General features: G+C 35.8%; 1 protein-coding gene across 8 annotated transcripts in view; it reads left to right on the top strand.

Moving 5' to 3' along the window:
- Window positions 1-27,692, top strand: part of LOC113042496 (5'-AMP-activated protein kinase subunit gamma-2-like) — a 58,869-nt gene that overhangs the window by 17,081 nt on the left and 14,096 nt on the right. For 5 of the 8 annotated variants that reach the window (XR_003275584.1, XM_026201390.1, XM_026201392.1 and 2 more), the window contains exons 4-6: window positions 13,127-13,323; window positions 16,946-16,997; window positions 25,483-25,592. Coding sequence is in view for 7 of the 8 variants with exons in the window: in XM_026201390.1 (XP_026057175.1) it covers window positions 13,127-13,323; window positions 16,946-16,997; window positions 25,483-25,592 (359 nt within the window). In the remaining variant the exon portion in view is untranslated. Of the gene's footprint in view, window positions 1-6,823; window positions 7,344-12,960; window positions 12,980-13,126; window positions 13,324-16,403; window positions 16,637-16,945; window positions 16,998-25,482; window positions 25,593-27,692 lie in introns of those variants that run through there. The other 3 variants (XM_026201394.1, XM_026201395.1, XM_026201396.1) reach the window with 3 other exon arrangements.

The raw sequence follows: 27,692 nt of genomic DNA, 5'->3' as shown, positions 1-27,692 counted from the left end.
TCAACTATGTTGTGAAAGATATCACAGATTAATTTGATTTAACGTGTTTAAAATCGCATAAACTACATAAATAGGTTTACGATGATATATAACGTATCTGTTTACTGTATCTAATTTGCATATTCATGAATTTTAGGAAACTTTTTTTGTGCAGCTGACAGTAGTAAGAAATGTCTTACTGAAAAAAGTTCTGATCTAAATGCAGCGAAAACAAAATGTAGTGCAAATGTGTATTTTGTAGTGTGTGGGCGAGTGTTATGTGTGTGTGTTTGACCCACAGCTTCAATACACACAGTTGGGAATGTTTTTCTTCATACACATACACACTTATATAACAGCACTACTATGCTTCTCTGACAATCCATTAGTTGCTCTGGCTGGCAGACTTTCCTGTCAGCCGAAAACAACACTATTGATTTATTATTCAATACAGAATTGGAGCAGTGATTTGGACGCCTCTGTCTGATCATAAGGCAGAGCTGGAAAGATTAAAACACATCGAGGGAGACAATTAAACATTAGAGACATCTGAGAGAAAAGGAAGATGTGTTTCTCAGCAATTTTTTTAATACTTAATTATATTGATCGTTATAATGCGGTTTTTATCTACTGAGTGCATCTGGTGCCTTTGCACACAAATACACACTTCTCTACAAGTGCATAGATATGAGTTGTAGATCCATTTCTGTATTGATACAATCCTGGTTATTCACCAGTCTGAGGGCCAGACGATGTGATTCTGTGGTGTTTTCTGGGATGGATGTGGTTGTGGCAGTGACACTGAGCTTGATGAACACTGATGGACAGCAGGTTCTGTTCAAGCAGTGTTTATCCTTCAGGAAATGACACTCAGAACTTGCCGGAGAAATTCGAAATCATATTATGTCCGGGAATTGGGTTGCACCCAGACAGTGACATCAGAATGCAGAAAGCCCATAATTCAATCACGCTTGCTTCCATGCAAATGATATTAACTGAAATGAATCCTTGGCTCTAAGACGTCCTCCGAGCTCCTCAGCACAGGCAGCCGGAGAAGAGGACGCTCGTATGTCTCTAATATTACAGATATTCAGTTTTCACCTCAAGAAAACTGTGAGGAGGAAGAACTGATGCTGTGTCATCCTTCTGTGTTCCAAAATATGATTCTTTGGTTGCATTGCCACCTACTGGACGAAATATATATGTTTCATTATTGATGAATTGATAGCAAGATGAGAATTTAATTTGAACCGTCTGGTATTTACATGTTATTTTGCTGTCTGGATATATTATATTATATTATATTATATTATATTATATTATATTATATTATATTATATTATATTATATTATATTATATTATATTATATTATATTATATTATTCAAATCCTTTCAGTTTATAAAATTAATAATTTATGTTCAATAAGTCTTCATTTATGTGACAATAGTGTTTATACTATTACAAAGTATTGTTTATATAATAAAAAAATCATACAATTTTATTGCAATTTATAATTTAAAAAAGGTTTTAATATATTTTGTAATATAATTAATCAACTCATCTTTACTGTCACATGATCCTTTAGATATTATATTAATATGAACTGATTAAAAAAAATCATTAGTATTTATTATTCTGAAAACAGTTAATATTTAAGTGGAAATTGTAATCTTTTTTCTTTTCAAAGAACAACATATAGAAATCTTTTTTTACAATATGAATGTTTTACTGTCACTTTTGATCAATTTAATGTGTCCTTTCTGAATATTATTATTATTGTTATTATTATTTTTAAATACATTTTTAATGATCCCAAAATTTTTCAACGTTAAAGTGGTTTTTAATTTCACAATCCTCTGTGACCACTAGATGGAGATAAAGTAAAAACAATTATTGAAATTATTATTTTCGAACGTCTGTATTCACCATTGGTTTTGCAGCAGTAGGTCTATTATAAATGTTTTATAAATGTTATATATTATTCTAAATATATTTTAAAATATTTGAAATATACAAGTGTGACCCTGGAGCACAAAACCAGTCATAAGAGTACATTTGATGAAATTGAGGTTTATACATCATCTGAAAGCTGAATAAATAAGCTTTCCATTGATGTATGGTTTGAAAGACAATACTTGACTGAGATACATCTATTTGAAAATCTGGAATCTGATGGTGCAAAAACACACACACACACACACACACACACACACACACACACACACACACACACTATATATGTGTGTGTGTGTGTATATATATGTATATATATATATATATATATATATATAGAGAGAGAGAGAGAGAGAGAGAGAGAGAGAGAGAGAGAGAGAGATTGCATTTAAAGTTGTCCAAATGAAGTTCTAAGTAATGTAATTACAATTTTACAGTATATTTAGGGTAGGAAATTTAAAAAATATCTTCATGTAACATGATCTTTACTTAATATCCTAATGATTTTTGGCATAAAAGAAAAATCTATAATTTTGACCCATAAATAGTATTGTTGGCTATTGCTACAAATATACATGTGCAATTTATGACTGGTTTTGTGCTCCAGGGTCACATGTTTAATTGAAAGCCACAGTCAGCCTGTGTTCTCAGGAGGAAAAGAAAAAGACAATGAGAATGATATCAAGCATTTAGTCCTTGAGGGAAAGGTGGCTCTTTTCTCCTCGATGCATCTTCACTATCTTCACCTCATGAGCTCTGAGCCCCTGGAGCTCATGCTTAGACTCACAGCTCTTTTTCCATGCAACGGTTAAATGTGTTCAGCAGCTGACAGGTGACCGCGATGAAGCACAGTGTGGCGGCACGCAGAGGCCTTATCTCAGCAGTGACTGACTATATATACGGTCACACACACGTTTGTGTTCATCTGTGGGACAGTGCTCTATATAGTGACCAAATAAGGTTATTTCCTTTTTTATCACCATCTATGGGGCAAAACAGGAAGTGCATGTTATGAATATCTGTGACCAGAATTTTTTGTTTAATATTTCATATAAACTGAAAAAAAATGATACTAATTGTTTTTAGATTATACTTTTTATTTAGGTAAGTGGTTGCAACAATTTATTTTAGCTACTTTTACATTCAACATATATATATGAGTGTATATATATATATATATATATATATGTGTGTGTGTGAGTGTGTGTGTGTGTGTTGAACGTTAATCAACTAAATTTGTTTATTATACTTTATTTAAGCTATTTCCCCCATCTTTGCTTTCAGTAAATCAATTAAAATGATAACAATAATAGTTTTACTTTTAGCTTCCAAGAATAAAAATACATGATACACTATGATAGGCCTATATATTAAAATCCCGGTATAACCATTTGATTCTTTAAAGTACATTATAATACCATGCATGGAATATTATTATGGTTATCATAAAATACCATGCTATTATCTGATACCATCACTGGAATATATATTTGCGTAGGAAAGTTATATATAATTAGGTAATATTCTCCTTATATACTGTAAATGGCTGGCCACTGTCGTGTAGTTTAGATGTTTTTAAAGCAGCACATAACCCACAGGTTTCAGCAGCAGCTCCTGTGATGATATGAACACAGCTCTGCAGTTATGTAATCTTAGTCTGTGAGAGACAAGAGTTTATTTTAGTTCGGGATGTGTGGAGTGCAGGGTTTGGTCCTGTCAGCGCAGAGAGAGTGATAAGAACCCTTTAACAATCATCTGACCCTGCTGAAATATTCAGGCTCCTGCCTTTGTGTCTCTTTTTTCCATCTACACACACACACACACACACACACACACACACACACACACACACACACACACACACACACACACAGAGAATCTTCCGTAGGCCTTCCTGTACTAATGCATTTCTAGTATTTGTATTTGTAAATGAAAAAATAAAAAAATATTAGTCAAAAATACCCTTACATATATTATGTAAAAAAATTGTTTTTTATTTTGGATGCAATTAATCGTGAATAATCATTTGACAGCTCTAATATATATATATATATATATATATATATATATATATATATATATATATATATATATATATGTGTGTGTGTGTGTGTGTGTGTGTGTATTATAATAATTTTGCATGTGAATTTATATATTTTTAATATTAAATTAAAACTTTAAACACATTTTAATTAAGGTACTACCCTACAGACAGCTGATTAAAAAGTCAATTATGGTTGTCAAAAGCACAATGTGGCATTTTTAGCTTTCTAACATTTCCCCAAACATCTGCAATGTTGCAGTGCATTCCTCACCCTCATCCAGGCCTTATCTGGGAATATTGTCCATCACTGGATCTGTGGTTGCAGAGAGCCCCTGTGTATTTAAAGAAAACTGCCATGTTTGCACATCATTTCATGTCAAAAGATATAGCATGGGCATATCCTTATTAGGGAAGAGTCTACAGACTGGCCGTGAACGTGTCTTTTCTGTGGCAATATTTCTAGAACATTCTCAATGAGAGAAACAGCGAAAAAGCATCTCTGATGCATTTACTCACTCTCAAGTCCTGTAAAACTTTCAATCAGGACCCTAAATGTGGTCTATATGACCACTGATTTTCTCTGCCATTCATAGGGCGCCACCTTCTTTTTTCTAAGAGACTGACTGAAAAAGTAAACCTGGCTTGACTCCAAAAGTACAAGGTGACCTGCAGTAGAAAGCGGCCCACTCTTAGATATCCAGTGACTTGGCACGGCTCACTCTCACATGAAAGCTTATTAAATCAGGCAAATGGAATAGGAAGGCTTTTCCAGCTCTGACACCAGAAGAGCAGGTCAGTACTTGTGAGCGGCCTTGCTGTCTCCTGACTACACAAGCAGCCTGTCGCAGCTGATACAGAACCTCAGAAGTGACGGATTTGGAACGCTCTACATACGCAGCAGCTCACAATGAATTCTAATGTTAGCGTGTTGCTAAGCTACATGGGTTGAGTTCTGAATTGTATTGGATTTTCCACAGAAGTCCACAAAAGTTCATTTATTAAATATGATGCACAACTGTGATTAATAGTTTGTGTTTCTGTCAACAACATGGATGTATTTGTCACTGAGAGTGTTGCAAAGCATTCTGGGATTGCTACCTAGGATTTGGCAAAAACAAAGTATTCTGTTTTGCAGCATAGGCCAACGTTCCCAACTAATTTTAAGAACAGTTTTAAAATGTAGTCTTGGTAGACAGCTCACTAAGTTTAAGGACACACAACACCTAAAAACTATGACTTTTACATGACTGTCCAAACAAAGAAAGTTTCATTTGTGGTTCCTGGCTGCATTTTTGTCCTAAAAACCGACCCTGTCCTTTCTAGTGTTTTGTGGACCCTGGGCCTTTGAAAATGTCCGGAAGCACATTGGATTTGGAAGGGATTAGCTGTTCACTTATCACCAAAGATACTTTTTGATCCCAAATGAGCGTCTTTAGAAGTGCCCCTGACAAGGAATGAAAGCAGAGAGTTTGGAAAATGAGAGGTGATTACTCAAAGCCCATCTAATTCTGCTTACACTCCTACAGTCTCTTGGCGTGGAGCCTGGCAGTGTGACTTTACCCATTATTAAGTGATTTAATTTGGTGCCTTGAGTGCACAGACAGAGAATGATTTGTTTATGCATTCATGCATTCATGAATCATGCATTCATTAGCTAAAGAGATTGTCACCGAGATTGTTTTTCCTCCTTGAACGGAATACCCTTCATGACCCAGATATTGGATTTAACCAGGGTATTATTTTTGAGACTTCCAGATTTGCTGTGTTACAGGGCAAGATACAGATTTGTGCATTGATTCTAAGCTATGTCAGTTTATAATACTGCCAGAGTAAAGCAGACAAACTTACAAAGCAGATAAATAATGCAGGAACATGTTCAAAGCTTAATGAAGTTTCATTACTTACAAGTGTAAGTGCCAGCAACAGTGAGCCATTAATAAAACACAAACACACACACACACACACACACACACACACACACACACACACACACACACACACACACACACACACACACACACACACACACACACACACACACACACACACACACACATTATGGTTTAAAAAATAGTTTTCTTTGTATTATATATATACATATATAAGCCTGGCACTATTTTTCAACAATTTTTTAAATGGATGCAATTATTATTATTAATGTAATACATGTAATTGTTATTTTTTAGTGAAAAAAAAAAACTAAATTGTATTGCAATTTAGAACACATGTTTTTGTAAGCTGCAATATACATTATTACATATATTAAAATATATTTTATTTAAGTATAATTTAAAATTTATTTCATTTTCTGCATCATTACTGCAGTTTTCAGTGTCACCTGATCCTTGAGAAATCATTCTAATATGCTGATTTGGTGCATTATTTCTAATTATCATAAATGTTGAAACCAGCTGTGCTGCCTAATATTTTTGTGGAAACTGAATGAAATTATTAATTTCTTTATAATAGTAGTAATACTTGTCTTGTCTAGCACCACTAATAAGAAAAAATAAATTAGATTTCACCTGGCATTAAACTGGAATGTTCTCCCATGGTGCTGCATTCATTTCAGTTTGGCAAGGTATTTGGAAAGGTTAAATCCTATTTTATGGTTCCCTGATTATTTTTTGTATTCTCCTTAATGAGATTTTTTGACGAGGTCAGAGACTACAAGAAATTAGAGGTTTCTTTCATATTAACAAAGTTCAGTTGCACACTGGATGGTGAATTATCTTTCTAACTCACACAGAGAGACTTTATAGAGAATATATGTGAAAGGACTTGAAATATTAATGAGAGGGCGGAGTTAACTGCTGTTTGGCCACTCACCAGCAATTCCAAAGCAAGCATGGGTTGGTTTCCTTTTACAGTCTCCCTGTTACACATGCTGTTTTGAAGGCATGAATTCACACACATACACACACACACACACACACACACGCTGGCATACACACAGCTGCACTTGACAATCTGCTGCAGGCTTGACAGCCAGCCGTCCGGCCACTGATTCAGAGCTGTAAAACAGAAACAAGAGTCTGTGAGAGAAAGGAGCTTGAAAAAGAAGCTGAAGAACTCTGAAGGAAGCAACTTTGGTTAAAGAGCATGGAATAATCCTTGAAGAGCATCTGTCACTGGCTCAATGATTGGGTGATACGCATCCAAAGCCTGGAAGTAACTGAAGAGATCCAACTTCTTCCAGCACTGTCTATGGGTACGGAATGACCTGTTGCACCGTCCACAGCTACTCCGAACTTCCTCACCACCCATGAAACGCTTTAGCAGCCTGAGAGGGATCAAAAAACGCAAGGACCAAGAGGGGCGGACAGGGAGACGACAGTCAGAGCCCCATGGCCTCCTGGGAACCAGTAAGATGACAGTTAAGGCTTAATCTGCAGCATTGTTTTTTTTTACATGACTTTGTTATATATAATGTATGTTAAATATCAACCAAGCAGTGAGCAGTTTCTTTAGTAAAACTTTTAAAAGTATATATATTTTTTTTATTAACATTTTAAGTTTTTACATTTAGGTAACAACCCTGATATTACCCATAAAATCATCTTCAAACATGAATGAGAAAAGTTTATTTGTTTGCATACAGTAAAATGGTTTTATTTTGTTATCTAATTTTTAAGAGTATAAGGCCACTGAATTTCAGGAACTTTCAGTCTTACACTTTACACTCAAACATAAGTAGACGGATGCATTCAGATCTCAGACCTTGAAGAGTCTCGTTTTTTTCTTGTGTGTTGATAGATTCTCACAATAAGAGTGTGAGCAGAAGAACCCGTTACCTGTACATTTTTTACAACCTCTAAAAGTAATTTCTCAGTGCATCCTGCCAATTAAACATCCTGCAAGATGATTCCCAGAACCCTGAAAACTAGACTTCGTTGTCTCAAGATTTGTATTATGTAATGCTTCCAAATAGGTGATTTTGGTCACAATGCGCCAAGTTTTAAAAATTAAGCTGGTCTGCAATGTGGATTAAAAAAAGCTGTTAAGATTTGCATGACTTTTTCTAAATGGGATGTTTTCTCTGGGTATTATGATTGTGAAGGGCTAATCCTGTGATGGGAGATGTTATTTATAGTCTACTGAGAGTGAGTTTCAGTGGGACTCATTAAAATATAAAAATGACATCGTAATACTGGGAGGAAATAACAAGGGCTAACAGGGGTTTGCCGCTGCCAATTGGGTTTCACGTACAAAACATACAAATTAAATGACATTTTTTTTGTGTCAACCTCAAACAGCCTGTCGAAATAGTGTCTGCTGCAGTGAACATCTGTAATGTTTTAATTGTGTCATGTTCATATTTTGTCTCCTATGGAAGCCAATTTCTGCCTCAGAGAAAAGGGTACAGTAAATGTGAGACAAAGTTTAAAATAATAATCAATCAAATATAAATTGACACATGAGATATCGTGAGGTTGACGTATAAGGCTTCTAGTCTCTCCATCACTTAAGACTTTCTGTATTTTATGTGAGCATGCATTATCTTTTAACCATCTGTGCTTTAGTGAAACAATAATTAAGAGATGTCAAAATGACTGATTGTTTGGCCACCCAGATTTAATTATACCTATTAATAGAGATTTCATAAAATTTTGCCATTAACCCAACCCATTAGAAAGAAAGTGCTTATAAATTCTTATATCACATTCTGAATAATATTATACAAATATATCTACCATTGTATAAATCAAATCTTGCTTCTGTAAAAGCAGTAGTGTGCTGAAAATGAGAGCAGCAAGCGTTAAAGTGTTGTGAATGTCACACACACTGCATTAGAAAATGCAGTCCTATTGGTCGGTTGAATGGATTTTGACAGGCATCACTATGACATGGAGATGGTGCCTGCTGGGAGAACATCCTGGACTTTGAGACACATGGATGCATGTCACCAGGCAGAGACACAATCCAAAGCAACGGTTATTGTAGCTTGTGTTCTCATCGGCCATATTTAAACTGAGTATGCACTTTAATTCACAAGACATATTACCGATGTTCAGAATTAAACACTCCTGTAGCATACTGTGAATATGTTGTAGTATACAGTTATAATAGTAGTATATGTGCATTTAATTAATTATTTAATAAAATCTGGATTCATTACGTAAAATTGTATATTTAAAATATCTTTAGATTAATAAATGTAAAAAAAAAAGTGTGAAATGCATTCTACAACATTGTACTTTATTTGATTTATTCATTGGGTTTATTATTTATCTAAAAATGCATTCATATCCAAAAATCACAGGTGATTTTGAGTCTGGCAGAAATGGAAAAGGAAAGTCAAAATATCTTTGAATGCGGTGCAATTTTTCCAAGCGATATTCTGAAAAATTGCTATCCACTGCCATGCAAACTGCATATTGCACAAATGTGCTATTCTGAACTTAGCCATCTTCGTGTTCTCAAGCCAGATGCCTAGAAAAAAAAAAAAGCTTGATGGCCTGCTTATACATTACGAAAACAGGCTATATTTATATTCATGTCTACCATAAAGCTGTCCCAGTTTTTAATCATATGCAATTCAGCATAAATAGCTTTAGGGGGCGCTGCTCAGCTTACTGTGTCTTTATAGATCCAGAAATGCCCTTGGAATTTTGATAAGATTCACATCTCTGTCTTTATTATGTTTTAAAGAAAGCTTTACTATCCTTTCCTTAGAGGATTTTAAGCTATTTTTACCTTTAGAGAACGTGCTTTTTCTATCTTCTCATAGACAGCCATACCCACATGTGAAATCAACACATATAAATACATAGCACAACGTTCTTATGAAAGATTTTATCTAGTTTTATGCCATTAAAAGCACATCAGTTCCAAATGGCACATAATGCATGTGCATTTAATCAGCTGACACATGTAAAATACTTTGGCTGCTCATCAATCAGTCAGAGCAAAAGAGAGACAGACAGACGAAAAGGCAAATGAAGAGGTCAGTGTTGGTTGATTTGACTGAGCTGAGGCCTTTTGTGAAGTTAGTTGTGTTGTTACTTTTATATAACAAAATATGAGCATATAGCTGCATAACGCTGAAAATTTAATCATGGAGGGTTTATTTTTGGATTATTGGTTTGCCTGTCATGGCTCATTGAATAGTAAGTGTTCTGCCTGTGAGCGGGGTTAATAGCATGTGGCTTTGGGTTAACTTATCTTACACTGGGTCAAGGGTCATCTGTCGCTGAAGATGAAGTTTGTTAACCTCTGTCTGCAAGGTAAACATCAAAAGACGTCATGATGACAGGAAGCTGTATTTACAGAGTGAAGTTCACTGCACAGAGTTCAAACAACATCAAAAACAATAATGTATAATACACACTCTTGGTCTATTTAATTATCAATCAATTATTAATAATTATTATTTAATTATTACAAAGAAATGCAGACCATTTTATATGGGAGAAATGTTATGTTTCAGTCTTTTTTAAATGGGTTTTCCCAACATGAACTGTATGGATGTATTCCTTTTTATTCAGACTTTAATGTGTAAACTCAAAGCAGTATTTATTAAATAAAGTGTAAATGTGTTTTGTAGGACGATGAATGGCTGGGATTCCACTAGCTAAGCTAAAAGCCGGCACGCATTTCTCAAAATGAATTTCTTCCTCAATTTAGCCATTAAAGAGCCTCAGAGGCTTTAAATGTGATTTGAAATCCTGGCAATTTATGAAAAGCGTACGTCAGCCTAATGATACAATGGAGACAACGCGTCTATAATGAGCAATCACCTTTGAGGAACATCACCTTTTACCCGCTTAAATGTGTTTGAATTGAACACAACAAGGCTTTGGATGTCTTACATTACACAATATCAAAGATACATGGAGCCTTTGGACTAGACTGGAGCCTGGTTTTGATTTGATTATGTTCTGTAATTATATTAAAATGATTTGATAGTAATATGGCTTCATAAATATGCCACTTGTATTGCTCATTGAGGACAGTTTAATTTGATAAGCACTGCAAGTATGGCCTGTGGGTGTGTTCTGTTCAGCTCTGAATTACGTATGTCTGGGATGTGTCATTTATATCCAGGACTGCTGCAATGATCATGTGACTCCGTGGTCCTGATGGTAGATGATCCCTGGGAAATAGAGTGAAAGATGAGAATATAAACTCCCTGTGGAATGATTCGGTGGGGTGAGGGGCTATTGCCATCCTGATGACATCATCACAGAGAGCCGCTTTTTCAGCTCCCTCTAAGTTCCTCCTTCCCTGCTGTCTATTTTCTTTTATGTGCAGTGTTTACTGGGCCGATGGCTGACTGCTGTAAAAGAAGCTCTTTCAGCAGCCATTGTCATGCAGTCTCGGCTGAGGGAAGATGGCTAGGTGCAGTGAGCTGAGGTAGTGGGAATGCCCACCTGTAATGGATAACTTGGTCGCTCTTTCACACTTGATAAATGCTTATGATTATTGTCAAATATGCTCATCAGCCAACTTTGCCTGCCATCTTTGCACCCACAACATAGATAGATAGATAGATAGATAGATAGATAGATAGATAGATAGATAGATAGATAGATAGATAGATAGATAGATAGATGGATGGATGGATGGATGGATGGACGGACGGATAGATAGATAGATAGAAAGGCAGACAGACAGACAGATAGATAGAAAGACAGAAAGGCAGACAGACAGACAGACAGACAGACAGAAAGATAGATGACAGACAGAAAGATAGATGACACATACAGACAGACAGACAGACAGACAGACAGACAGACAGATAGATAGATAGATAGATAGATAGATAGATAGATAGATAGATAGATAGATAGATAGATAGATAGATAGATAGATAGATAGATAGATAGACACACAGACAGATGAAAGACAGACAGACAGACCGACAGACCGACAGATAGATAGATAGATAGATAGATAGATAGATAGATAGACACACAGACAGACAGACAGACCGATGGACGAATGATAAATAGATAGATATAGACAGACAGACAGACAGACAGACAGATAGATAGATAGATAGATAGATACACAGACAGACAGATGGACGAATGATAGATAGATAGATAGATAGACAGACAGACAGACAGACAGACAGACAGATAGATAGATAGATAGATAGATAGATAGATAGATAGATAGATAGATAGATAGATAGATAGATACAGAGACAGGTGAATGGATGGATGGATGGAAGGACAAATAAATAGACGGAGAGAAAGAGAGAGAGAGACAGAGAGAGAGAGAGAGAGAGAGAGAGAGAGAGAGATGGATGGATGGATGGAATCTTGGCTGTTCTCTTGGAAATATATTCTTACCTCATTGGCTTGCTGATGGTATCTTGGACTCTGCAGGCAGTGCTACATTTCACTCTCCTCTTATCGACTCATCAAAGCAGAAACTCAATAAGTTTCCTCCACAAACCACTCTGGGAGAGCAAGCTGCTTCCTTAAGGCTTTGCAACCGAATCTAGCCAGGGTAGAGGACGGCACTCAGAAGTGGGTCACGTTCAAACAACAGGGAGCTGAAGCGATCACAAAAATGCAATTAGAGGGCCCACAATGAGATTGATTTTCTCATTTAACGGGCAACTAATGTGCAGCACGAATCCAAAACGGACAGGCCAATTACTAAGGCGATTGGCGTGATAAACACTTAGGGGAAATTTGACAAATGTGGCACGTTTGGGCCTTTGCCATGTATTGGAAGAATCGTGTAGCCTCAGTAACTGAATAAACACATCCAGAGCGGTGTTGTTTATGCTGGTCTTTTACTGTGATCTGACTGCAGTATGGAGGGCAGAGCCTGGAGGAATCACAGCATGAAATCTGCAGCCTGCAACAGTAGATGAAGTGTAAAATGAGGTGATAAAACTCTGCTCTCCACACTGCCTGCGGTTCAGACCTTATGGCCCCTTCTATTTCTGTAGGCATGGATCAGAATTACGACAGGTACAGCCTATAACCTTTAAGTGACAGGTGGATCTAAATCTTCCTTCGTGGGCAGAGAATGGAATACAGTAAGACACTGTGGCACAGTACACGGTCATAAAGTCTTAAAGGCACAGTGTATCAGTTCTGTATTAGTAACTACATTTGAATTCCATATAGATAGATAGAAAGATAGACAATATCTGATGTGTCTTATCTTCTGTCTTTTTTTATAGCCTCTGGTATCTCCTCATCACCCACCACTCCAACACAAGTGACCAAGCAGACTTCGGCGTTTATTCTGGAAGCCAGTCGGAATGACACTGTGCATCGTTCCTCCTCCTCCCCCCTCGACACGGGACAGCACCACAGCCCGCCTGCTACAAAACCACCACCCTGTCCCTGCTCAGCACCTATATCTACCTCACATATGGTAAGTGATCTGCCGCGAGACATTGATGCATCAGAGTCATTTTTGGCATCATCCATTTTCAAGTGATGATCCAATTAATGTTTTGATTACCAAATACAAGCAAAAATGTTTTTATTTTTTCTGTACAAGAAAAAGCTCATGATCCTTGAAAATATGTTTTAGGCAAAAGAAAAATAAAATAAAATAAACGCTGCTTGTAATGGCTTTAGACATTGTATTACTTGCATAATATATATATATGTATTATGTAATAATAGATTAAGATTAACAATTTAAATTTTAGAAGAAATATAATGTGTATATATATATATAATATATATATATATATATATATATATATATATATATATATATATATATATATATATATATATATATATAAAAATTGCTAAATTATTAATTATGAAGTTTTAAATTATATTTACACACACATATATAATTTATTTATCTAAAGAGTCACATGAGTCCTTAATGTCTTTACACATATTTATTCTTAAAAAACTGTCAAAAACGTTGACCAAAAAATATTGACAGTATATGTACTTATTTATATTGAAATATATATTTAAAAATTTAATATATATTCAACATTCCTAAATCTACAGGACTCCTTCAGGCACACAATACTGTCACAACTCACCAGTTCCTGTCAGTGGATCTAATCTGATTTTTACGATTCAGCCCACTGACCGTTCATCACGTTCACAAGCCAAAATCAATACAGCAGTCACCATCTGCAATGCTGTTGTCCTTGCCTCCCGCCTGGTAATCTAAGCAGAGGTCCAAGGATGCACTCAGCAGATGTGTAATCAACTTCACGTGCATTTCCTTTACTCCTTCTCTCACACTTTGAGTCTCATTCACCTACGGCACATACAGTGTCTGTTCATGAAGTTTTAATACAAATATAATAATGGATCAATAAGGTCCTATAATCAGCCATATTTAAATACTCACTTTGCTGTAGTGTTTCAGCAGTATAGAAAAAAATACAAAAGTAGCGCAAGTTTTGTGAATTTGTCCCTAAAATTCTGCTACTCAATGCAGTGCAGTAATGTCTCTTTATCTTTAACAACCCCTGAAAATCCACTCTCAGCGATTCTCATTTTATGAACTATTGATCCACTGACGTGCTGAGTGCAGGTCTCAAATGGGTCAATGCGGATGGACAGAATCACTGCTGCTCGGACACCTTCACTGTTCACTGCCGTCTTAAAATAAACCCAATGCCTCTCGCTCTCTGTCAATGTCTGACACTTTCCCAGTACTTGTAATTCCCCAGATTTGTGAACTAACATTTTTCTCGTGGCCGCCCCTTATGTGTTTGTTTACTTCTGTTGTATATTCATGGGGTTTTTCTCACAAGGGCTCAGATTCGTTCAGACAGCCACACCCACTGATTCATCAGGCAGGAATTTGGGTACAGTTCATTTTAATTACCCTCCATGCCAGATGTTTCCCTGGGAAAGGCCAAAAACAGTTGTGTGAAATATCTTAGGAGCCGGATGACCTCTATAGTTTTTCGTTAAATTGATTCTGTCCTATATAGGTCTAAGGAGGGCCATTAAGGGGAGAGAGATGGAAAAAGACACAGGAGGTCAAGAAAGAGTTTCACGGCCAGATGGGCATGACATAAACAGCAGCGCCGCACTAACAGCTTTATTTGCACAGGCTTTCTGTACATTGCAGATAAAACTCATTTAAATTTGGACGCATATATGTGCAAATGTATTTTTAAGACATGAAAGAGTAAGAACTTCATCTTGGAAAACCACTAAGTTCAACCAAGGAGAGAAAATCACAAATTTCCACTAATAAGACACAATGTTCAGAATCTGAACAATCCTGGCAACATTTTAAGGTTAATCTTTCACATACAAACACATCACACATTTTGTCTATGTAAATAAGTCATACGAATAAGTCATATGAATAAGAAAAAAAGGGGGATTCCCTATTATGATTAAAAAAGATTTGGTAGTGAGGAAAAGGAGGGAAACTCTACATATGTATTTTGACGTTTATTGATGTTGAGCCCTTGCATCTTTTGTTGTCTATTGTGTAATGTAAAGTACTTACAAATTCCCTGCAGGTTTAAGCAACTAGAGTTTCATTTATGAGTGAATCACTGTTGTTGAACAAATCTTTTATTTCAGTGAATCATTCTTCTGTGCACTGACTCATATTAGATGTCCACTGATTACAAGTCTGCAACTGACTGATTATATCAAGAACAAATAGCTTTTAAGAACCAGTTGTGACAGGGCGTTTCCTTGGTTGGACGTATTGAACAAATTTAGCCGCTGCTGTACTGAACAAATCAATGTTTTTAGAACTTGTGTGTAAACTGAATCCAGTTCTACAACAAAATGAATTAAACAAGACATCTGATTTGAGAAAACTGAATTAATTAGAACTTTTCGGCATGGTGTGTTGCCCTAGGGAATGCAATTATATTTGTAGCCACAGCAGTTATGTCGTCTGTATCTTTAAATACTCAGATTCAGGTGGATTATGATTGGCTCCCAGTGTTTTAATTGTTTATCAGAAAATAATCGCTCTGAAAGTGATTCCAACTACATAATCCCCTCTGCAGTTATTGTCATAGATTTGATGTGGACGTATTCTCATGGAATTATAACAAAATTTCGATGATGAAATCCAGTAATTCCAATAGGAATCCACTATCAGTCATCTCACAAATTCAATATCAGTCATCAGTCACCGTTATCAGTCTCTCACAATTTTTTTTTATTCAATTGGATTGAAAGTCGTCATAACACTACAATGGAGTTTTTATTTTGCTATTTGAGCAAATGGGAATGTAAAAAAATGTACAGCCTATGGTAGGTTTACACTAAATTTAACCAATTATGACGACTTCCGCTGATAAGAATCCAGGAAATGTGAAAAGGTGTATATATATATATATATATATATATATATATATATATATATATATATATATATATTGCTGTAATTTCGCTACTGTGAACGCACCTCTTACCTGCAGAAAGAGTCATTGAATCAGTGAACGATTCATTTTGTGAACAGATTCAAAGATTCGATTCACCGGGATGAATCAAAATCCCCACCCACCTCCGGCCAGTTTCGACAAGCTGACTCCGCTCTCTTTTATGTATTCGCAGATTGACTCATACTAAGAAAAATAAATTAGTTAGCGGAATAGTTGATTTAAAACACTCCATATCAGACCGTTGACGGCTCGCGACTGCAGCAAACTGGAACAGTCCATTTGCAAAAAGCCGGTGGGGGAAGGTCTCTCATGACTGACTTCACATTGGATGCAAGGGTACACAACCGGAGCACGCCTGCAAACACTGACTGTCCCTACAAGGACCGATGGACATAAAATCATGAGCACTTAGTCCGTTGGTTTTTTTCTGCTCCGAACCAGTTCCAGTTGCGCTACCGCCGCTTAGTCTACTGTTTCTTTATTAAACTCTGTCAGCCAACTTCCGATCTAACCGGTCTCCTCACCGCCTGTCTCTCTCTCTCTCTCTCTCTGTCTGTGTGTGTGTGTGTGTGTTGTGTGGACGGCGAGGGGAGGGCAGCCTGAGATCGCTTCCTCTGTGCTTGACACTGTCCACTCTGTCCCCAGGTCCACGGTTTTTCTGAAGACATGCTGGAGAAACTCGATCTCGAGGATGAAGGTAAGCCTCTTTTGGAAATTACGTTATATGTCTCTCACGTCGTGATTGTAACGATTTTTCTCGTCTTCTGCACCGGCTGCCTCAGCAGCTTCGCTGTCTTGACATTGTGATGTTCTTTGCTGATTTATTTAGTCCACACAGGGATAGTCTTATTTTAATCTCTTTCATAATCTAACCAGGGTATAATCACACGATGCGGCTTTTCCTCGGTCGTTTTGGGGCACAGTGGCATGACGTTTTTATTCAACGTGTCGATTTCACATCAAGCTGTTTGGTAGGAATCACTGGATATCCCAGTAATGGATCGGGATCCCCATTCTCTTTTCGTCATTTCTAACCTGTTGGGTGTACAGTATATGCGTCAGATGATGCTATTGGCTGGAGAGCGTCTCACCCACGTCAAGGAGTCCCTCAGGGGTGAGGGTAATGCCCAATTATCTTTAATCTGTTTGCAGTTGTAGATATTGATCCCATATTGATCACTTAAACGATGAACAATGAAAATGTTTATAGTGGGGAACTCAGTCAGTGTTAAATTATGTATAACTTTTAATCTGATGCAGGATATGATATGAAATTAGCTTTTTATGTTTTTTGCTCACCAGTCAATATTTTTGTAACCAAACATTTTGTTTAATTCTGAACTACAAAAAAAAATACAAATTAAAAAAATAATTATATACACACACACACACACACACACACACACACACACACAGATATATATGTATATATATGTATATATACTTTCACAATATTTAATAAGTTTACAAAGTTTTTGCATTTAACATAAAATATAGTAGAACAGTAAAACTGATATATTATTAAAAAGGATTAAAAAATAAATATATATATATATATATATATATATATATATATATATATATATATATATATATATATATATATATATTTAATGAGTTAAAAGTTTATTTAAATAGATACCTGCTGTAAGAATATAAAAGTTCATGTAAAAGTATATTTATATTCCTTTTGGTTTAATTTAAAGCATTAATGCAGAATATGGTTTATTAATATCCCATAATTATAACTAGACTAAACAAGGAATGTTGTGCGACAGAGTAAGACCCAGCCCTCAAATGGTTTTCAGTGCGGACATTTTCCTCTGAAGTGCTTTCGCCTCCGGCAAGGTTTTCCCAGCAATTTGAGGCGAGCATACCACACTGATCTGGCAGTACAAGTCTTGCCATTATTAATAAAGGCTTTTGCTGCTTCTGCTCTAACTGTTGTACCTTTAAGGGGAAACAGAGAGCAGGTCATGCAGTCTGCAGATCTGCACTCTCATGCTGAGGTGGAGGGTTTTCCCCAAGGCACCGGTGATGGTGAAGTCCTCAAAACCCTCTCTCACACTTCTGAAAAGATATCTATCTCTGAACCGTAAGACCACAGCCTGGTGTTTTAGGATAGGCTGACAGTGGCTGGTTGGAAGAGACCTAAAATATTCTCTCAGTAAAATGATAAATGTTGAGTGATTTTTAGATAAATTTGTGTTGGCTGGCATGCTCTATTCTTTACTGACACACCGACTTAAAGGAATAATTCACAGACCAACATATTTTAAGATATCATACATTGAAAATTTGTGAATGGTGCAGGCTAATGTAATAATGAATAATATCCTACAATTTGCAACCAATCTGATGTAATGTGAAGAGCAGAGCAGTGCGCTTTCTGAAGTATTAATAGCATGTGCTAGTTTTTGAAGCTCCATCATTAAATGATGTCTGAAGGCATTGGTTTGAAGTATGCGGTTGTGAAGCATTCCAGCGCGGCTTGGTTTGTCGATCTAATAGCATTTGAAAACCAACAAACAAAAGATTCATTCTGCTGTAATTCAGTTCTTTGAATAGCCACGGTGGACATCGGCCAAAATGTCATGCCTCTGGTTGTGGTAGATCCAAACATCCAGACTTTCTGAGTGGCTTTCTTTTGTCATTTGTTTGGGCTTATTTGAAGATTATATATATATATGTATATATTAGCGCAAATCCCACACTAGAATGGGTGTATTGTTGCTCTCATAGTGAAGTGTGGAAAAAAGAATGACCATTTTCAACAGCCCATATCAATTGTATGCTTCTGTTGAAGCCATCAGCCCACATTATTTCAAACTTATTTTTTTAAATAATCGTAATTAACAGTGAAATTGCTAGTGAAAAAAATACATTACCCATGATTCTACAAAAATCTCGGCCAATCAGAGAATCTAAACAAATAACGGCTAAATAACTCTTTATCCCACTAAAGGGGTTGTGAACTGCCTTTTTAAAAATTCATTTGTACTGTTCTCTGAGGTAACCCTTATAATGTTATCAAGATTTAAAAACAAAACAAACAAACATTAAAATTATATGAAGTAATAGGCTATTTTCTTTCCTATTTTGACCCACTTAATCAGACCACTCTGTTTGAATAGACGTGGCGGATTGCAGACTCAAAAGTAAACTCACTGCTATGATTTGCTAACAGTTGTGTATGTTTGACAGGCTACATCCGACACAGATGGACACTGCTGTGCTAGATTTAAAATGCATAAATACTCCGTACATATCAAACGATCTGTAATAAGAGACATAGCAATAGTGACCATGTAATTTAAACAGCTGCTCACACTTGTGTGTTGCGACATTCAGGGTTCGAGCTTTCAATCGCATTTGTGACTAAAAATAGATGTGTACGAACTGGAAAATGTATTTAGGAGCATGAGTGCGAATACAATTTCTTAAACAGCCCAACAAGTAGCCTATAATTTCTTCAATTTATTTATGGGAAAACAGCGATACAGCCTTGTATGATTATTGAACTTAAAAAAAAAAGCAATGATTTAATTTAAAATAGCACAGATGAGAAGAAAAGCGGAATGAGGGAAGGCGATGCGCTGAATGAAAACGCAGATTAAGCAGTATAGGGCGCTGACACCCTTGTGAACATGTGAATGTTTCAAACAGTCATTGAGATATTTATATCTGCTTTAGTCTTCACCATAGCACCACATAATTCATACTTAAAGATAGGGCTCTACGATTAATTGAAATGGAATCGAAATCGCGATTCTACAGAAGTTGCTATTGTCATGCGTATCTTTCTGTGAAGCACGATTCTGTGATCAGCAGTAAATCTCCATCTGAAGGCCAGAGGACTACAACAATGTCTGGTTTATCTGAGGTCTTTTTATTATTATTTTATATAAAAATAAAGTATATTTATAATGCAATGCCGTTATCACTACTTAGATTACTATGAAATATGTTCCTTGCCTTATTCTGTGTAAGAAGTCACATCATCGCACAGAAAAATTTATTTCAAACACTCGACTGACGTTATGAAGTAAGTTTGGAGTAAAAATACGTTATTAAATGTGGTATTTAGTTCACTGACGTAGTTCACTGACAAGCTACACAAACAGTTGTCATTATTGCAAATGATTTCTTCGATTTCATCGATTTCAAAATCGAAATTAAACCATAGGCTATCTATATACTGACTGATTTGTCATTGTTTGGTAACACTTACCAGGTTCCATTAACATTAGTTAACTACATTAGTTAACATGAAATAACAATGACTGCATTTATTAGTTCATGTTCATTTCAAACTTTAATACATTATAAAATCAAAAGTTGTGACTGCTAATATTATTCGATATAGCTAACATTAATTAACAATAAATGGTTGCATTTTGATTAATCAACATTAACAAATAATATTAGCTACTGCAACAATTAGCTATTGCTCATTGATAGTTAATGTTAACCTGCTTTAACTAATGTTAACTAATGGGACATTATTGTAGTGTTACCTATTGTTCTTTCGTTCATTCGAAATAAAATTTCTTCAAACACTTGTTTACTTTATATTTTTGTGTATTTAAAAAAAAAACAAGTATTTCTTTAGTAAAAGATTTTTAATAAAGTTATTTAACCTTTTAGGAGGAAAACACTTTTTTTTACTTACTAAATTATATAATGTGATAAAAACCATATACAGGGACAAAAGCTTCAACGACTATTGTGAAAATTTGATAGTGTCACTAATGTAAGTATAATTTAATAGGACTATAAATAATTACATAATTTGTTAATTAAATAGAGTCTGAAACCTTTCTGTACATTCTGTATTCTGATAAATTAAATAATTGTGCTTGTAAATGTCTTCTTATATCCCCTTATTAAGCTGAAACACATAATTAGAAAAATTTGCATTGTGCCCCTAAATTTTTTCAACTTAGGAGCACATGTGCTAATTGGGTGAAAAAAGGGAAGCGTCAAGCCCTGACATCACAAGTGAACAAAGGATCGAGTTCTTACTGATGACGCGGTCTGGACCTTATTTATAAAATAAAATAAAAATAAAGTTAATCCACTCTTTCCTAACGTCGGGTTCAGAAGAAAGGGGTTGCAAAAACCACAACTTGGCACTGTAGTTGTTTTCAGAGCCAACTTTATAGTTTGGTTTCTGCATAGAACTTTGTTCGCCTCTCTCATTATTTAAACTAGACATGCGAATCGGTGGGCGGGGCTAAACAGGCAGTGATGTAAAAGCAGGCATTTATCTTCTTCTGTAGAGGTGGTGCTTATCCACAGTATTTCATCATAGAGCCATGTTTTGGAAAATTGGCTTCAATATGCTGTTTTTAGACTAACAAGAAAGATTTGAGTTCTGAAACCTACAAGATGCTTTTATAGTACAATGAGCTCTTATAGGTCAAAAGATCAAGAGAATTTTGATTTCTCAGTTCATGACCCCTTTAAGCACTTTGAATTACATACATGGTCCCGCCCACAAGCTCATGTCATTGGTTGAGCCTGTTGCTATGCCAGACAAGTCTGGATGTTCAAAGACTTTTTGTTATTTTAAAGCACCACAGTGTTTTCACTCTTTGCAGAGTTGTTTTGCATACACTTTACATTGTTTTAGCATATTAAAAGTATGCTAACTTCTCACAAAGTACATATTGTTTCAGCTGCAAGCTTTTCAGCGTCTATTTTTTTGAAACCCCTCAGTAAATGATCCTCGAGCAACAGCAGCTGGACTGTCCTATTTTAATCGTTTCCATGAGCTAATACTAGACCTACTGCAGGACTATTCTTTGACAATAGCCAGTAGTGTTAAACAGCGCTGAGCTGAAGCAATGGTGAGAAATACTTTGAACACCAGGCTTTTATTAACCTCATCGCACTGAATGCTTTTTGTGGCCTAGCATAATAAAATAAATTTTATGGTCAATCACTTACTGAAAATTCATTGTAGTGTGGACAGGGTTGTGAGTCAGATGTTAAGTTTCTCAAAGCAGTGGTTCAACACAGATTCTGAGTAGAAACTGTCAATCAAGTGTGTATGAACACAAAGCAGTGCATTTTGCTGTCAGTAAGAGCTGCTTTCTCCACTAGGTCTTTTGATCAATGTTTGTGGAAACAAACATTGGGGAGATGCACCGGAGTCCTAGACTGCACATTCAGCCATGCGACAAAAGATTTCAGTGGTGTTTTCAGTCTAGACAGCTTCTGAAGAAGCAGTTCAGTGTCTAAGAATACTACTGTAAGAATTACCATGGCAACTGGGGACATTAGGCAGGATGCTGCTGAAAGGAACAACAAAAGAGACATCAGAGTTCACAGTTCAGTGAGTTTGTGTCACCCATTTGTGTCATGCTGCCAGATCTACTAGAGTGGGGTTTTATTATAAAAAAAAAATTTCTTGATTGCTAGGGATTTTCTAGATAGTATTTTAATAATTTGTTTTTGTTTTTAGTACACAATGGAAAAGCCCCGATAAATTTATAATATTTATAAATAATATTTTTTCTTAATATTTCTAAATATTTATATATATTTTTATTATATTTGTTTCACTTTATATTTTTTTACATTATATAAGTTGATTAAATATAAGTATCATATTATAAGATAATTTACATAAAAGAATGAAATTATTATTATTATTATTGTTATAAACTTATACTGTAGTACGTTATATTTTAACATGACTCATATTATCATACAATCATAATCATATTAATAATAATAATATCTATAATAAATTATATTATTTTTAATACAAGTACAATAATGTATATAGAGTGATTAATATAAAATAGTCTTAATATTTAGACTATAAATGTATTAAGAATGATCAATTATCGTTGTGTAACAATATTTCATGTACATGTTAAAATCTGACTTAACATTTATCTACACAGTATAAATGTATTATATTATCAAATTAATATGAAAATTGATAATAAGAATAATACTTTATTATTACTATTATTATACATTATTATTATTACATTATTATTATATTTAATGTACTTTTTATAATATTACAGTTAATATTTTCTTCACACAGTATAAATCTTTACACATTTTACACATTAAATTCTATAGCTGCTAGGATAGGGCCGAAAGACGATGCCATCATCCATCGCCTATGGCTGGCATTGTGACCCCCCCCCCCCCATTCCGTTTTTGAATGCACAAAAAAAAAATCGCTTTTTAATTTCACTTTCACTCTCGATATTTGCGATCGCACATTCTCCATTTATACGGAGCCCCGGCGGCAGTACTTACCACACATTTTATAATATTAGGGGCCCTATCTTGCACCCAGCGCAATTGACTTTGTACACCGACGCATGTGTCATTCCTATTTTGCACCCGCGCAAAGCGCGCTTTTCCCTCCACAGAAGCACGTCGCTAAACTAGTGAATGAACTTGCGCTCCCTGGGCAGTTCAGCGCAAAAAAGTAGGCGTGTTCCGGCGCAAACAATCCCTGGTGCTATTTTGCTGTTCCATTAAACAATTGCGCAACTGACCAGAAAAAACCTAGTCTAAAGTCAGTGGCGCGTTGCGCGTTGTTCATTATGCTATTTTAAGGGCGCATGCTTGACCATAATGTATAGCGTGCACAACGCGCATACACTTTGCTCATGTTATCTACACAGATGCAACAGTTATTTTTGCAAATCATAAATTGTTACACTAAAAAAATATTAACACATGAGATGACGGAAATCATTGTGGTGTGACACGAAGATGTGAAAAAATAGGCATAAATCTAGCTTACAAATTATTCAGGCTAATTATTCTCCCATCCCCATACAACACAACTTCTCTGTCTTTCACTGCTCTTACAAAAACATCAGTCTTCTAGGCTGTGAACCGCTCCTGGCGTGCGCCTGGTAAATACGCCATTATAATAGCAATCCATAATGGAACTTGCGCACCTGCTTTTAAAGGGAATGTTGGATGACGCTCTGATTGGTTTATTTCACGTTACGCCCAAACCACACCTATGAATAATGAAGCTACTTCAGACCAACCCATTTTAGATTTGCGCCGGGCGCAAGAGCCATTTATCCCGCCGGGAAAATAGCAACAGCGCCGAGACCCGCCCACAAAGTTACTTGCGCTTCGCGCTTTGACACTTGCGTTTCAGATCGTTAAAATAGTGCCCCAGATGTTTGTCAGTGGTACTGAGGATCTGCAATTTGCCATCGGTTCTCAATTCCAGTCCTCGCGACCCCCTGCTCTGCACATATTGTATGTTTCTTTGTTAACACACCTGATTCCGATAATCTGCTCGTTAGAAGTGAGCTCCGTGCATGAACTGTGTTCTGATTGGCATGGTCTCTACACAGTGTTCATTGCTCCCTACCTACTCCCTGAGCATGGGAAATCTGAAGAAGCATACTTCACTGCAACATCTTTACACACGGAAAAGTGTGACATCGTATACCTCCGTAAATAAATACAATTTAAATTGATGTCTCGCACACTTCAAAGCACTTTGAATGGAACATATCAAACATATCCTGTAGCTCAAGTGGTAGAGCATTGCGTCAGCAAGCGCAAGGTTGGGGGTTCCATTCCCAGGGAACACATGTAAGGAGAAAAAAATTGTTAGCTTGAATACAATGTAAGTCGCTTTGGATAAAAGCGTCTGCTAAATGCATTCATTAATTTACGTTAAACATACAATATGTGCAGAGCAGAGGGTGCGTGGACTGGAATTGACAAACGCTGCACACCATGTCTGCTCCACATCAGCTAAAGACTATCTACACCAGACGTGACAAAGCGACCATTGAAAATCATTTGAAATCTGTGTCAGCATGTTATGAATAAAACACGGCAGCAGTTTATTTTCAGGGAATTTGTCGCGCCGCATCCAGTGTAGACAGCATCACTGATTATAATGAGTTCTATTGACTGATCTATACATAAATCTGTATTATAGATCAGTGATTCTATAGTATTTTGTTGCGCCACGCCACTTGCATTCGGTTTAGACAGGGAGTAAGGATTCCTTGTTTTTCCTTATAATTTACGCTTCGGGCACCATCCCCCCGACCCAGCCTTCTAGCAGGCAGTGTGCTGTTTATGCTTAACAACTTATTGACTTGTACTTATGTCTCACTTTACTTTTTATATTGACTTGTTTTCGTTTATTGCTGTCTTTACAGCTGTCGAACAATCTGAGAGTGACATTTACATGCGGTTTATGAAGTCACATAAGTGCTATGACATCGTCCCTACCAGCTCCAAGCTCGTGGTCTTTGACACAACGCTGCAGGTAAGAGCTGTGTTGATGAGTTTATGTCACTGATAACAAATCTGTGTCAGACATGTTTACCATGACTTACAAAATACTCGCTCTGCAAAATTAGTAAATGAAAAACCATGTTTTGTGTGTGTGTGTGTGTGTGTGCTGGGGGGGTTATTGATTAAAGTTCATTGTGTTTTACAAAAAATACAGTTTCATTTTTTCTGCTTAAATTTTTTTAATTTAATGTTATTGGCATTTTTTTTATTTTATTTTTTATTTACTAGCAATTTCTGAGTTTCTACACCAGTGTATTACACTTCTGTAACATGTCCCTTTTTTATCTAAATAAATAAACAAAAAAAATTCTACAAGTGATTTTAGACAATTATATTATAATTAACAGTATATTGTGGTATGAAAATAAGTATTCATTTTGAAATTTTATGAAGATTATATTTAATAATTGTATTAAATGTATTCATTTTTATTAAGTGTATTATAGTGAATTAGTATATTAAAGTGAATGTTAGATGACGGCAAAGGTTAAATAAATGTAAAACTAGGGAAAAATGAGCATGCACTGTTAAATATTCCAAATAAATAAATATATTAAAAATAAATGTAAAACACTCTATTATACACAGAAAACCAATATGATATGAATATATTGTGCATAACTACTTAGTATCTTTTTCATTTGTAAGTGTATTAATGTTTACAAAATCATCCATATGCTGTTATCTTCAGCTGATCACATGACTTCTCAGTCAGAATGCTGCAGTTTTTAGAAAGGAGGCAGTTTCATAACCTCTCATCTATATTCACTTGTCCCGTTTGTCTCTTACGGTCTCTTCATCTGTATCTTTTCCTGGTGGCTTGTTATACCACATATTGATGTTTTCATCTGCTGTTCTCACGTAACACATATCACATACTGTGTGATCAGCATATGTTTCCAGTCTAATCCGGTATTGCACGTTCAATACTCGGGCTCGGGAACCCGCGAAGTCACTGCTCCAATGTTGATACGTGTAAATATTTGATAAATCCTAGATGAATGGTCTTCTTGCTGCCGGCGGGATTGTTTTGGACAGAAGATCCAAGCCTGTGTTCCTGATCACTGACTCACAGCAGTGATGTACTAGCCGTCAGTCTCATCGCCCAGTTCACAACAGCTTCTATACAGCAGAAAGGCCAACCTTTGCGTCAGCATTATGTCCCATCATGTTCCTTGCTATGACTCGATTAATGTTTAATAATCTCAGATTGGGCTGGAACATCACCCAAGAAAAGAGGCTTGCATGATTTATTTAAGACGCCATGATTAATGCTTTGTTTGGCTCCATGGCAGTATTGACGGTGTTTGAAGGATCGGCTTGCCCAAATCCTCCTTGGTGGAATTTATTCCAAGACGATGAATGCTTTGTGCTCAACTTTAGCTGGTACTAACAATTACAACATTTTAAGAATTCCACAAGATTATGCATGGTTTCCATTAATTGGATTTGCATTTGTGCCTGTTGTAACCAATGACATGCCAGCCAAAGTGAAGAACAGAGTTTTTTAAAGGCTTGGGAAGATATACTCATTCTACAGGTTCATACAGGCCCACCTCAGGTTATTTGCTTGCTTTGAGTGAGTCATCATAGAAGCACTTTGTGAGGAGATATTTATGCTTAAAGATAATGGAATTCCTTGTTTTTGTCTTCCTTTTTTTTTCTTTCTTTTTTTTCTAAATTTTTTTTTTATTTGCTTTTCATAGAGGTAATCGGTTAAGCTATATATTTATATTCGTGCTGGGCAACGATTTACATTTTAAATCGTGATTAATCGCATCATTGTTTGCGTTTAATTGCAATTAATCACATTGTTATGCGCAAAACTAATAATGCATTCAAAAGTAGAGTATTGTGCACTTTTTTCATTTAAAAGTAGGCCTATTTGGGATTTTCTTTAGTTGTCAGTTATAATCATCGAAATAAACATTTAAAATATATCAGTCTATGTGCAATGAATGAATATAATATACAAGTTTGACTTTTTGAATGGAATTAGTGAAATCAACTTTTTGATGATATTTTAATGATATGATATTTTGAAATGAAATGAAAAAATATATTTTTTATA

The sequence above is a fragment of the Carassius auratus genome, chromosome 24 (assembly GCF_003368295.1).
Source record: "Carassius auratus strain Wakin chromosome 24, ASM336829v1, whole genome shotgun sequence".
NCBI classification, from domain to species: Eukaryota; Metazoa; Chordata; class Actinopteri; order Cypriniformes; family Cyprinidae; genus Carassius; species Carassius auratus.
This window is presented reverse-complemented; position numbering and strand designations above follow the sequence as displayed.